Below are 15,105 nucleotides of genomic sequence, written 5' to 3'. Positions count from 1 at the left end.
AAGTTCAGTGCAAATACAAGGGATGTGGCAAAAATTATAGCTGGTCATCAACTTTAGGAAGATGGAGATGAGACGATTAGGGTGGAATTTAATTTCCCTAGATATTCTGTGAAAGAGGAGGATTAGGAAAGGCTTTGCAGTGGTTGAAAGGGGCAGTTATCACTCCCATTCTGTTATACATGATGGAAAATGCAGAATACAGGAAAATGCAGCACTTCTGTAGCCACAGTTTTCCTGACGTCATCACATCATTTTGGTGCCTTTCATGGGATTTCTATCCCCAGTGCACAGCCCTTAAAATCCTATGGATGGCATGAGCTTTTAATGATGCCTTGATAGGAAATGTGAGAAGTCACTAGACTGCTCATGCTACAGGCTCATATATAAATCAGGCAGAAGCACTGAAAATAAATCTTATTACTTTAACAGATTTGTAAACACCTCCAGTTTCTGCAGTATTTTCTCTAAGCTGAAGTATAAACATGGAGGCCACAATATCTACTTCCTATCTTCCTCTCAGATTTACTGTCTTCTCTTTGGTAAATGATAAAAATTCAGGCCATCTGAATGAGTCTCAGCTACAAAGATGTATGCTATTACTTTCTAGCTCACAAAAGCTTTCTAAGATGCAATAAATTCATACTTGCAAAGCACAAATAAAAAATCTTCACATAGAAAGTACAACCTTCATATTATATGTGTCATAGCACTGATATATTAAGATAGTCTGATGGACTGTTATGTTTTTCATATTTTTTTATTAAATGATGCTGCACCATAATTATTACTTTAATCACTAAAGAGAAAATGAATATGCATGCTAAAAGGAAAAGCCGAACTAATGTATATTAATGTCCGTTCATTAAATCTAATGAATCTCCCTGTATGAAGAGCAGACTGAAAAGTACCACAGCTGTTTGTGACTGAAATAACTTATTTATGGGACTCCTCTAAAGGCATTTCCAAAGCATCTCGAGCTCCTAAGACTAAACTTTTATATATTTATGAACATAACCAAGTGCACTTGTCCCAGCCCATGACTATTCTGTGGTGCAGGTAAAACTCCTTCCCCCACCCTTCAACCCAGCATGTTGGGGTTACATCACAGGAGCACCACTTCAAAAACAACCTATTTTCTGCCTGCCCAAGGGCCTTTTAATTGGTAGCCCTGAGAACTGAGCCCTAGTGCCTAACCATGCTGGTAGCTCTGGATGTGCCACCTAAGAGCCCAAGTGAGCCAAGAAGAGTGGGAGCTGTAACAGTTCCCCACACTAGTTGCTCCTGGGGACCCCAAGCCAGGTCACTGGGGATCTTTTCTGCTTACCACTAAAATAAGACGCATTAACTGCATTGCTGGAAAAGCTGTGTTCATCAAGAAAGTCAATAAACAAATGTGTTATCTTAAAATGGGCAATATATCACAAAATCAATCAATAGCCTCTCATGTGAGCTTTTTGGCTCAAGATGCACACATGTAGAGCATCACTTTATTTTCTTTCAGAATAATTAAACAACAACAAATGCGTGACATAGCATAAGGCAGATTTCAGCCATGTTAGCTGTTAGCTGTCATAAATTGGCTAGCTGTTGAGAAGATCTGTGAGTTTGAGGCTGTGAGTGCAAAGAAATGTGGTGTTAAACCATTCCTCTAAGTCAGTTAATTATCAATCATAATGCCAGAAAGATCTGGTGGCTGCAGTGATCAGGCTGTCTCCATCTCTAAGCACATACTGATATTTAATGTCACAGAAATTTGGGGAAGGGGGGAAAATACTCTATTTTCTGAAAATGTCAACAGAGTAAATATCAGATAGGAAAATCCCTACCAATATATCAACGTTGAATTTTCAAGTGCTTCATTGTATCTCCTTCAGTGCTTCAGCAGCCATTTAATTCCAGATGCTGCTAGGCACTTGGTTTTCAGAATCAGAAATCTAACCATGAAGATAAACCCAGATTCCATCTTATACATGTAACGTGCCACAAAAAATACAGAACTAGGACGCCATCCTAATAATCGCATAAAAGCTTCTGTTTTCCACATTAATGGTTGAGAGTCCATTCTTCATGCGTTCCCTTAATTCTGTGTTCTATGTGTTGTACAAAATTCAATGGATGCAAAATGTCTGTCACTCATGAGCCTCCTTCTAATCTGGATGAAAGTCACCTTCACAAGCAATGAGGCTCACCCGAGAAATCACAAATTTCTCTCAGTAATTGATACTTGCAGTCTCTGAAAAATCAGGTTGTGAACAGTCTATGAGTTCATAGAAAATCTGATAAGTATTAAGTCTGTTTATACCGACAGACATAAAGAGGTAGGTGAAGGCCGATGAGGAGTAGTGTCATTCAGGGCTTTGTCTTGGTGCCCTTCAATATGTTCATCAATGACACCAGCAGTGAGATCAGGTGAGCCTCAGCAAGTTTGCAGATGACACAAAGGGCAATGCAGCTGACACAACAGAAGGAAGAGCTGCCTTCCAGAGGGACCTGCACAAACTTGAGAAGTTGGCCCATAAGAACTTCATATAAAATCAAAAAATTCAAGTGCAAAGAGCTTGCACCTGGGTCAGGACAATTCCGCATATGAGTATAGGCTGGCAGAGGAGGTAATTAAGAGCAGTCCTGTGGAGAAGAACCTGGGAGTCCTTGTGGATGTAAAGTTGAAGATGAGCCAGCACTGTGCACTCACAGCCCAGAAAGTCAACCACATCCTGGGCTGCATCAAAAGCAGCATGGCCAGGTAGGCAAGGGAGGTGGATCTCCCACTCTACTCTGCCCTGGTGAGACCCCACCCAGAGTAGAGCGTGCAGCTCTGGAGTCCTCAGCACAAGAAAGACATGGACCTGTTAGAACAAGTCCAGAGGAGGGTCACAGAGATAATCCAAGGACTGCAGCATCTCTCCTATGAAGACAGGCTAAGAGCTGGCGTTGTTCAGCCTGGAGAAGAGATGTCTCCAGGGAGACTTTAAAGCAGCATTGTAGTACCTAAAAAGGACTTATGGAAAGGAGGGAGAGAGTCTTCTTATACAGGCAGATAGTGACACCACAAGGTGCAATGATTTTAAATTGAAAGAGAGGTTTATATTAGCTATTGGAAAGAGACTATTTATTAAGGGGGTGGTGAGGCACAGAAACAAGTTGCCAGAGAAGTTGCGGATGTCTCACGCCTGGAAGTGTTAAAGGCCAGGCTGGATGGGGCCCTGAGCAACCTGATGTAGTACATGGCATCTCTGCCTATGGTGGGGGTTTGGAACTAGATGACCTTTAAGGCCCCTTCCAACCCAAACCATTCTATGATTCTAAAATGGCCTGGCAAATATTCAGGAACTTAGCTGGGAAACAGCATAAAAGCACTATTTTTGGAGTTTTTAGAGTGCATTCTGATACTCTAAAAACCCAGAAGACTCTAAGAAACTCACTCATAGATGTCACAATATTACATTTCCCCCTAACTGTTTATTTCCCTTCAGAGTGATTTTCACTGCAATAGCAACTGAAATGGACGTCCATGTTTCTGCCCTACATGACGTAAGAAGAGGCAGTTGCAGCAATGCAAAAACAAAAAAAGCAGCACTTCCATACTGATCTGTCTAATCCCTTCTCAAAAGTCATTGTTCTTAGTAGCTGATCCATGCAAACAAATAAAAACTTCTATCAAATGCATTTTAAATGGGAAGACACTTGTGATTTGCTCCACCTGGAGGATGGATGCAATGCAGTCTGTCAGTCACTGTGAGATTGGTATTCATAAGCAGCTGATTCCAATTAGCAGTTTTAGATAAACAGGGTAACTAACGGCTATGAGTACAAATGACACTCTTCATTTTGTCTATTTTCACAGAAAGCCAGGCTCGCTCGAATCCGCGCAGCGAAGAGTGGGAGCGCTAATGCCTACATGCAGAGCAAACGAAATGGCTTGCTGAGTAACCAGCTGCAGCAGGTGATGTTTGTGTTCCCTCCAACTCTGGAGTAACCACTTAAAGACAGCCCAGCAGTAGTTTATTCTACTTATCACCAGGGCAAGTCACCTTGGGGCTTTGGGCAATGTTATATTTAGAGGTAGATTAAGGGAGGATAACTGGACAATTACTACTGTTACAGGAAGCTTGTGAGAATCGATGCTGGAGTATTAAGAGATGTGGGAAATATCTAGATAGAATGTAACCCATATTTTTGGAGTTAGATCCTGTAGAACTCGTTAAGGAAAGTACAGAGCATTTGCCTTTTAGGAGGTAGCATGGATTTATCTCACCTGACTTTAAACGGGTAGAACATGGGTGACAAAAGCAGATTTCATGATCAGTAAAGGAAAAGGCAGCTCTTGAACACAATTTGCACAGAAGGTTGTTGCAGAGTGAAGTGCTCACTCAAAGTACCTATTTGGGTTTAAGGAGAATCTTGGTGATGACCTCAAATGCAATGTAATCTAATGTTATCTGAAGCAAATTCCCTGCTCAGCCCTGGCACGGAAGCCAGGACCAGCAGCTGGGACTGGGGATCCACAGTGACCGACACTTCTGGGAGACAGCCCCTTGGCTGCTCAAAGCTGTACTCAGCTGAGAAAGACTGCAGACAGAGTGGTTTTTAATCCCTGCCATTTTCTGGCATTTAGGCAATTCCCTGAGGAATACAGGAAGGCTTTTATTCCTCTGTGCTCTTTCTGTTCAATACATGTTAAACAGCCGGATATTTTAACCTATAGCCAGAAGAGGAGGAAGTGGCTGTCTGTCTATCTGTCCTGTCTAGCACAAGAGATGAGCAAGATGAGCAGTCAGAGCCCTTGTTTCCTCTTCTGCTTGAAAGAACTCAAATATTTGAATTAAAAAGACACCAAATAGCTTAATTACTATGCAGACTTCAAATATCTCATGGTTGAATTGTATTCTTTTCTATTATCCCACTTCCTCCACTATTTAGTTTTTTGCTTTCTCGTGAATAATTATGAAAGCAATTAATAAACAGTAGATGCTTTCTACTTAATTCTTCATTCTATGTCAATAACATTTGCTATACCCTTTCTAAACCCAGTAGATTGGGATCACTGACAAATTCTTTAGTGCTATGACATAATCCTGGGAGGACAGCTATTTTTAGTTCTCTTCAAATGAGGCACATTCTCAGGAAGAACAAATACTTTACTGTAACTTAAATTGATTAAAATTTTAAATGTGTTGATCCGATATTCAAAGCTTATGTGTTGATTGCATTTGTAAATGGTACTATTTTATCCATGCATAAAATATCTAAGATAAAATCATTTAAAAGGAGTTGCAAAGAAAGGAAAGAAAATAGTTTGGTTTAAAAAAAAAAAGAAAAAGCAAATTAAGATGCAAAATAATTTTTGGTACACTTTGTAGATAAAGCATTGCAGTTATGCTACCATGTACAATCCAGATTAGTTCTGATCAAATATTTGGATAAGAACCCTCTTGTTCAAAACTGAGAATAATACAGAGTTTTATGTATCAACAGTCCTCCAATGAAGAAGAACAGGCCTTTGTTGGCAAATCTGGCTCTTCCTTTGAAACACAGCACCACCACCTGCTTCACTGCCTGGAAAAAACTACGGTAAGAAAAGAGAACTGTGTTTTCCTGAGAATTGCAACACCAGCCTAGTTTTGAATGTTTTCAGTTCTTTCTTCTAATTAATGAACCTTTATATTAAAGGGGTTAGCTGGGAAGAAAAGCCATTTTATCTTATTTTAAGGCTTTATACCCAATGCATATAAATAACCGAGAGATATAACTGCTGTATTTGATGGAGATCACTGTGAAAGTCTTTCTGCTTTTTCTCAAAAAAAAAAAAAACAAAAAATCCAATAAAACCAAACATCCCCCAAAGAAACAAGCAACAAAGACTTAGAATTTTTCCCAAAACAAACAGTTAAATTTTGATAAATTTAACAATTTTTCATAAAAACCTGAAATATGTGTGGAATTTAATGTTCTCCTTTTCACAGCATGTCTTTGAAATAAAAAAGGCCCAGTTGTTACGTCAATTAGCAATACATCACCCCTATGCTTGTTGTGCTTATATCTCCTCCATTCTTTAGAAATATTACTTCTATAAAATGTGCTGTAGGATAGAACATCTCACTTCTAATTCAGAGCACACTGTGGTTTATTTTGCTAAGATTCTTGCTGGGTCCTTTTGAAACTTTTTTTGAGACATTTTGTACCAGAACCTGATAATAGCAATTTGCCTTTAAAATTTTTCCACAGTAGAATATTGCAAACATATTTAAAAATCTGGGTAATAACCACAGGTCTTGTCAAACTGTCATAGAAATCAGGGAAAAAATTTCTATTCATTTGGTAGGAGCTGAATTCACTTCTCAAAGTTTCACCTTTCCTCTAATCATAATGGAGGAGTCTGTAAAACTTTTAATTTTTTTTAAATTTCCTTTAAAAAGCAAGTATTTTATAATACTATATTATTTTTATTTATAAAGCAAGTATTATCTTGTTTCTTGAATCTACATTCTTTTTTCCTACTGTTGGGTCCTGCTACTGGCCCTGACTTCCTATGATATATTAACGCAAAAATACACGCAGCAGTTCCAAGCTGTATTCTGGAGATGATGTATTCCTAAAATTTTAGTGGGAACTTGACATTTTGGGCCCTCAGCATTTGGAGTCTGGCAAGTTTCTGGTTCATTGTAGAACAGGAAGGGCGGTGTGCCCTCTTAAGATTCTCACCATCCTTTGTGGTATAACCATCATGGTACTGAGAAAAGGCATATTTTCTCTTTTCTGTCACTGAAAAGTCCATAGGATAAGATCTCACCCGCCCTTATAAATGCAGAGTGGGCAATGTTATGGAATTCTGTGAAGATTACATTAATAATGAAACTAATTGCACTAAAATATATATATTTTACAAATTATTTTTAGCTAATTTAAGAACAGTTAATTAATAAGTATAATTAAATCAATTAACTTGTGCCACTATATAATTTCAAAATGTTTCCACTCTGTATTAAAAGTTCAGTCAATAAAACTCTTTAATCATTGCTCCATAAAAGTTTTAGGAAGCATAAAATTACTTTTAATCAGAAAAATAAGAGTTCTTGGCAAACATACTGCAAGCCCCTAAATGTAATCTCACAAGAGCAAATAGGTTATTTTTCTCTCTGAATTTTATGCCTACTGTGTGATCATGTTCAAAATCTTGATTGTGACTGACATATGCCTTACAAAAGTCATTTGTCAAGCAAGTTCTTTTTTTCCTTGTCACTTGAAATTTACATTCTTCAACACCTCTTAATTCACACAAACTTATGTCTGAGTGAAGAAGAAAAGAAAAAATGGAAATAAAAATATTATGCCTATAAAGGTATTTCCATTTGTTGCAAACACTTGGCCAGAGTTGTTACTCTCTTTACTTTGTTTACATATTTTATATTGGCTCCATATGGCTATTCTGAAAAACATCAGCACCTTTTCAATGAGAGCAAAAATTTTTAGGGGAAAAGTAATTTACCTCATTCTAATACACAAAAATGCAACAAGCTGACAAAATTGATGGGATTCTGAATGTAAAACAATCCAGAAAGTGCTCCTTAAACAACTCTGCTGAAACATTGTCAGGATACACAGACTAACTCCAGCAGGAAATTGAGAGAGTTTCCTTGAAAAAGGAGGCTTTTTCAAAGTGCATGCAAATATATCTCAATTTCTGCTTAGTTTTAAATATGCATAAAAACTTCTCCCACTCCCCTGCATATTCTCCCCTCCCTTGCCAACATAAGTGACACCACTATTTCACACTCTTTTGCACATACAGAAAATGTGGGAATTGTGGCTGGGTGTGAAATACTCCCTAGTCACTTGATGAATTAATGTAAACTGGTTATTTGAGTGAATTTGGATTCATCTTTGTGACCATCCTATGAAACTACTGTCTTTGCTGGGATTAAGCAAAGACTGCATGAATAAAGAGGACTTCGTTTGACTAAAATGCTCAGTCCTCTAAACTGCTTTTGATACATCCATCTACAGTAATTAGGAACTTTTTGGATGCTTTTAAATAACTATCTTATCTCCTCTAATCAAAATTTCTATTTGTTTAAATATTTTTCTTTTAGATAGATGCATAACATTGTTTCAGATCCTGTTTTCCTACATGTAATTCAAAAGGAAGTCTTATAAACTTATCTGGAAATATTTATTAATTTTATTATATTATAGTTCAATATAATAAATCTTATTTATTTTCAACTAACATTTAGAGTGTTTACATAAGCTCCACTTGCATTTTATTCAGAAACATAATCCTCTGTTTTCTGGCACTTCAAAAATTGTATAGATATTTATAATGCAAACTACATTACAACCACATGCTATTTTGCAAAATAATTCGGATTAACATTTTCTCGTTAATTTTGTTCATGTGTTTACATTTGTATTGGTATTCAGCCCAGACTAATATGGGCTAAACACTATAATCAAGAATAAGCTAACTTTCCCAGTTTATTCAGTTGTGTCAATTTAAGCCATTAAACAATCATGATTAATATGTTCACTTCAATTATCTTTCTGTGTGTGCTTTGTTCCTTTGTTGGATTCCTCTGGGCTAGAACCACGAGTTTGTGGATGAGCAAGTCTATGAAGAGAGCTGTATGGAGGTTTCTACAGTGAATAGACCCCCGAGCCACAGCCCCTCTCTTTCGTCTCAGCAAGGTGTGACCAGCACCTGCTGCTCACGAAGACACAAAAAGACGTACCGCATCCCAAACACCACCATCAGTGGCAGCCGCCCCGGCAGCGTGCAGGAGCTCAGCACCATCCAGATCAGATGTGTGGAGAGGACGCCTCTGTCCAACAGGTACTTCATGTGCATCAGCACACCAAGAGCTGAGGCCCCTGGCTTTGTTAGGGAACAGATGCAAAGGTGTTGTAGCCTGCGTAGGCAGGTGGTGAGGATAAAGGGGAGAGTCCAACACTCATCTAAAAATGGGTACTGGTAATGAAGTATTCTGTGCTTCCTTTGCTTCAAGCTTAATCCAAAATAATAGAATAGTCTCTTTCTCTCTATCCATTTCTGCCCTCTCAGGCCCTCCTCACAAACTACCATGCCCTATTTGCAGCAAACGGCATCCAGGGACCCCAAGTAAAAGAGAGCACCAAATATTTTATGACGTGGACAAGTGCATAAGAAGAAAAGTTTCACACAGAAAAATGCCCAATTCAGATATACAAGATGAGCAAGTGCTCTGTCTGTCCCTTCTTGGATCAGAGGCATATGAAATGAGATTTCCTTGCATTTCTGCAGAGAAGAGAAATAAAACTGATTCCCAGAGTCCTAAGTGTAATAGTCATAAGGAAGACTCTCCTAAATTAAAAAAAAAAAATATATGGAATGGATAAGAAAAATGTATTTCCTAGTTTGAGGAGTTATTACAAAAGTGAAGAAAGTTCAGTTTAAGAGTCTGTAATTCACTGAATGTCCCTGTACTTTCAAAAGTAAAGTATTCGGCTTTCACATATATCCAAATATCACCTCTGAAAACACAGCAAAGGTCTCAGGAGACACAGAAGTGTTTTCTATTGATCTCACACATGTCACCCTTTAATAGAGAAGTATTTTCAGTACAAGTTGCTATAGAGACTGTCTTGTTAAGCGACATTTTGAGTAGCTTCATTTGTATAGTTACTATGTTTGGATTTCACTTCCATGAACAATCCAGCAGCTTGGAACTCTTGAAACTACTGAAGTTTTTCAGCTATTATGCAATGAAACCTCCTGGCCAGCACAAAGCTCAAATCTATCTTAGTTTTTCAGGAAATACTGTGCCTGGATCCATTCTTTTTCTGCTAGAGCACTTGCCTGCATCATACTCCAGACACCATGTATATAAAAACAAAAAGCACCAGCTTTGTGCTAGAAAACAAAAACACAAGCACAAAATGCTGGTTTCACCTTGAAATAGTCTGAGTTTTTCAAGTCTTTTACTATGGGGAGGTACTGCAGCAGCTCCATGAACATATTAACACAAATGCACTTAATTAGTGCATATAATAGAGTGCCTTACTATTGAGTAAACAGAATATGCACAGAATCACAGAACAACTAGGGCTGGAAAAGACCTCCAAGATCACTGAAGCCAATTATTAACCTGGCACCACCATGTTCACCACTAAACGACATTTCCAAGAGCCACATCTACATTACTTTTGAACATTTCCAAGGGTAGTGATTAAGCCACTTCCCTTGGCAGCCTGTTCCAATGTCTGACAGCCATTTCAGTGAAGAAACTATTCCAAATATACAAATGTTTTTAAATAAGCATCTTATTGAGGAATATGCAGGAGACTTGGACTGGCCCCTAGTTCCCACTTTCCTCATAATAAGCAACTTGTCTATGCTAGCTTTGCAACGCTTCCCCTGTTCAGAAACATAGGTGATTGGCTGAGAAGTGCTGAAATGGGGAGAGGAAGCAAGGGAGAAAGGGACATGGACATGAGCATAGCCATGAACCACCTGCTGCTGGGGTACAGGGCAGTGGGGTGGTGCTGCTCTGTACTTAGAGCTCTCCAGTGGGGCAGGATGGAGATGGCTGGCTGAGAGAATGGAATCAGGCTCGAGAGGTTTGTGGTAATGTGGACTTTCATTCTTCATGGATTTTTGTTTCTTCCTCCAGCCGTTCCAGCTTAAATGCCAAAGTGGAAGAGTGCGTTAAACTAAACTGTGAGCAGCCTTACGTCACTACAGCAATAATCAGCATCCCAACACCTCCAGTCACCACACCTGAAGGAGATGATAGGCCAGACTCTCCCGAGTATTCGGGAGGAAACATTGTCAGAGTATCTGCATTATAAAACAAGGAATTATTTATAAATTAGCATAAAGACCACTTGCAAGCTGAGCTCGAGCAGTGAAAAATGAGTCGTGAGGAATGAGAGAGCTGACAAACACATCGCCCCTCGACGAGTGTGCCAGTGGCCTCAGAGCAAGAGGTTCAGGAGAAACAAACTTTGTGGGTTTTGGTGTCGTAGGGTGTGAACCAAAAGGAGTTTCTTACCCCCTGTCTGAACTGATGCGTGGTGGAATCTTCTGTGACCATCCTGACTTACTATATGAGCACAATGAAATGTCCCCATTGATGCTTCTTCTTATCATGAAAGCTCTTTTTAGAAAAAAACACAAACGAAAAAATAGAAACCTATGTTCCTGCTGAATGCAAAACAACAAGAAACATTTTGATAACATGTCTTTTTTTTCTCTGTTAATAAACCACAAACCTGTTGAAGAACTGTCAAAAAATGAATGAAAAAATGCTCATATGAAACATGTTTGTACTGACTGAAAGAACTACAACCATAATGCATGCTGAAATTATTTGAAGCTGTGATCTCAGTTTACTTTTGTTGTTTTTCAGATTAGGCATGATAAAATAATACTGTAGAAAGGGGCATTTCCGTGCACTTACAACAAGCTGATTGTTAATGTTCCATGGTAGTTGTACAAATAACTTCCCTTTGAAAAATGCAGTATTTCTTACTCAAACACTCATTAGTGAACTAAAGGTGTTCAGTTAGTTCAATATTTACTATTGTTTTATCTTGCTTCCTAGGTACTGTTACAACTGCAATAAGTCATTGTACACCTGTTGTATCAGGAATCAGGATTTTTTTAAGGTATTTTACACAACTTCATCTACACTATAAACTTCTAATGGCAAACATTTAAATAATCTTACAGCCAAACTGTGCACCACAAATTGCTATTCAGTCATTGCTCCTTTTGTTCACTGTTCTCTATTTCTCACACTTCACTGCCCACTCCAACATAACTGTATCATTTGGGATTTCAAGGACACTGATGAATCAACAGTCTATTCTTCCATAGACAACTTGTCTACTTCTGTATTTTCAGAACAAACTTCTTGTCACAGTTAACTGCTACAGGAGCAATCCTATTTGAATTAAAATTACCACAAATGTGTTTTGGGGATCAGCTAACACTTGTCTCCAAATATTCCTTTCTTACATTCTGCAGCATCCAGAGTATTAGCTACAGTGAAAGACACTGAAAGACATTCAGTAAAAATGATGGCTAAATTATTTTTGTAATTATCTGTAAACTTTGCATCTTAAAACTTGTTTGAGAATTTATACTGTGTGAAAAATATTCAATTACCTAAGAACAATGATAGAATAATGGATTGAGTCCCAAAGCTATACAAATATAATTGATTTCAATTGGAATTTGCCTACATGGGCAGGCCTAAAAGCTAATATGAAGGCTTTACAAGTTAAGGCTTCTTGGCTTCATTTATAAAAGACATTGATATTATCAGAAACCTTTCCGATAAAAAAGTGTAATTTTTCTTCATGACAGTACATTAGATGTATCATAATGCTTCTTATATTCATGACATATCATACATCATATACATCAAATATACACAGAATATGTGCATATCAATACATACATATATACATCAAAAACACTGGATCAGAAATAATTGCATGTCTGCAAAATAAAATATGCATATAAATCAAAATGCTCAGTGCATTAGATGCCATTACAATAAATGATTAACACAGTTATTTAATAGTTTGAGTAGCGTATGTTTCAGTATAGTATTTGCTAGCATTCTACTGACCTGAAAATTTACATTACAATACCCACTAAAAACTGAAACTTGCTGATTATACACTTTTTCTTGCACACAAATACTGGTATTTCTCTCTACCTGTCAACAGTGAAGAGTAGATGATAGACCATCATGCTACAGTATATACACCAAAACACAGCATCACATATTAGAATTAAACTGCAAGTAAAAAGAGTAGATAATGCCATTCATTACTCTTTTATCTTATCATTTACTTATTCTGAACTTAATGCAGTCTTGGTTAATTCGCAATTAACTTCCCAATTTCTTTTTCAAATCAGAAGGATTTACTCATTGTAAACTGAGCTTCTCCATTTCTATCAAACATCAGAGAGCAGAAGCACGGGCTGCGGGCTGCGCTCTGAGCCAGAGGAAGGGCACTCCTTCTGAGCAGCCCTGCCCAAGTCCATTACCCAGCACTGCTTTCTTCTACCCTGCAGCAGATCTGCTGAAGCTGGTAGGTTACATAAACTTTAATGGATTTAAAGGAGAGGAGAAGACATCAGAGTTTTTACTTGCATTCTACTTCTACACATGGTTACTCATACTGGTCCCCACCTTTTGCCAAACTTTTATTGATATAAAAACTGCCTTGATGTCAGCAAACTGCAACAACTTCTTTATGTCACATGGTACTTCATGACTACTTGTATCAGCTAAATAATGCAAAGGGGCAGTTACTAAACCTACTTTGGTACGGACTACACACAACTCAGGAACCCTACTGACTCCATCAGGTCATGTGTCGTAAAAGCTCTTTATTCTCCTGTTCATAGGCTCTAGAAAGAAAGCACTACAGCAATACACTTGCATAACAGTTATACCCCTGAAGCTACTGGTATTTTCATTTTTAAAATGCAGCTTAAGAGATAATTTAGTATGATTTTTCAGAATTCCAGTCCTGTCTCCTATTTCCATATGTCACGCGCAAAACCATTAATTTATTCTGAATTTGGGAAATACACATTTTTTGGTGTTTTAGGTGATTTCAATGCTGTTTTGGTAGTGAATGACTGTTGATGACTGTGTAAAATGCATCTGTACTGTACATGAAATGTAATTATTTCTGTGTATCATACAAAGAAACCAAGGTTGTTGTTTTGACAATTTTGTTTGACAGTCATATACCGTATTTCAGAAGGCAGCATAATACACATGTTATGCTGAATAAATAGACATTTGAGGAATATTTAAATAAAACATCTGCATGCTTGAATGGGTCAACTTGGTTTTGCAATAACTTATTAATTAAACTTTTTTCCCCTCTAATAATTTGGAAGGAACACTTAATCTGACATCAGCAAATGTCCTAGACAGTAATTCCAGGCAAGATGTGAGTTTATCTAAACCATACTAGAGCCAACAAGACCACAATGCCACAGCTCCACTACAGTTGCCCTTCTCCTGAGGGACCAGCTGTCACCTTTCCCTGTCCAGCCTGCATCAGCAGAGAAAACTGGAGCATTTCCAGCAGTATGAACTCCACCTCTTTATCTGTACTTTAAAAAATGTCCCTGATGTACATCCAAAAAACCAAACTGCTCTGCTGAACTTCTCATACCTGGTATCAAATTCCCTTGATGAAATATTAGTGCACAAAGAAGATCAAACTCTTTGTAGCTTAAGAGTGGGTAACAACACACCATGGATCACTAATAAAGGGCAGCTAGGTGCAGACGATGCTGATCAACCCTGGCACACCTGATGGTTGCCTCTGCGAGGAGCTCACTGCTCTGGGTGGTGGGGAAAGGTAACAGATAACACCTGACTGTGAACCATCCCAGAGCACTTTTGACAATTGTCCTCTCATAAAAAGCTACAGAAGGCAAACTGAAAATGTACCCTTTACATTTTGAAGTCGTGGATATACTCTTGGTGGAAGCACACTGACTGTCAAGAGAAGGTTTTCACAGCAGAGAACCCGATGCAGCCTCAGCTGCTGCAGAGAGAAGGGGGCCTTCAGAGAGGAAGCTGATCTGGAGGAGGACAAATTACTGAAGCCACAGGATCATTAAATTTTGGGCAGGGAGCATGCTTAGGAGGTCATAAGCTCTCTTTGCTGCACCTGAGGCCCACCAGGGCTTTATTTTACAACTGACTATGGGAATATTTTAGGACCATCACCTGTTCTAGAGGAGCCATCAGCTGATGGGATATATAAACATGCGGCTAAAAGAGTAGGAGTGTCAGGAGTGAACACTATACACAGATTGGCAATGCCCAGAAATATATGGAATTACCCAGCAGCTTAGTTTCTTACCTGCCTGTATCATCTAGTGGTCTACTTTACAGTATCTATGCACAAGGAACAACTGAAGTGGGGGAGTGCTGAATAAAAAGGAAGTGGATATATAAAAATTCTCAAAAGTTTAGGACATCACTTTTTTTTAGCGGGAAGTAGTCCATCATACACAAGTTGGAAAGTTTTAGATACAATCTCACTTCAATAATAGCATTTTGCATTAATTAAATGCAATGT

At 38.2% G+C, this 15,105-nt stretch overlaps 1 protein-coding gene across 2 annotated transcripts in view; it reads left to right on the top strand.

Moving 5' to 3' along the window:
• Positions 1-13,850, top strand: part of KCND2 (potassium voltage-gated channel subfamily D member 2) — a 268,180-nt gene extending 254,330 nt beyond the window's left edge. For both annotated transcript variants that reach the window (XM_068189893.1, XM_068189892.1), the window contains exons 4-7: positions 3,845-3,943; positions 5,476-5,571; positions 8,583-8,830; positions 10,647-13,850. In XM_068189893.1, the coding sequence (XP_068045994.1) occupies positions 3,845-3,943; positions 5,476-5,571; positions 8,583-8,830; positions 10,647-10,824 (621 nt within the window). In that variant the 3' untranslated portion in view covers positions 10,825-13,850. The remainder of the gene's footprint in view (positions 1-3,844; positions 3,944-5,475; positions 5,572-8,582; positions 8,831-10,646) is intronic.
• The last annotated feature ends 1,255 nt before the right edge of the window (positions 13,851-15,105 follow it).

The sequence above is a fragment of the Anomalospiza imberbis genome, chromosome 5 (genome assembly GCF_031753505.1).
Source record: "Anomalospiza imberbis isolate Cuckoo-Finch-1a 21T00152 chromosome 5, ASM3175350v1, whole genome shotgun sequence".
NCBI lineage: Eukaryota > Metazoa > Chordata > Aves > Passeriformes > Viduidae > Anomalospiza > Anomalospiza imberbis.
The sequence above is the reverse complement of the archived record's forward strand: the minus strand, read 5'-3'. Positions and strand labels throughout refer to the sequence as shown.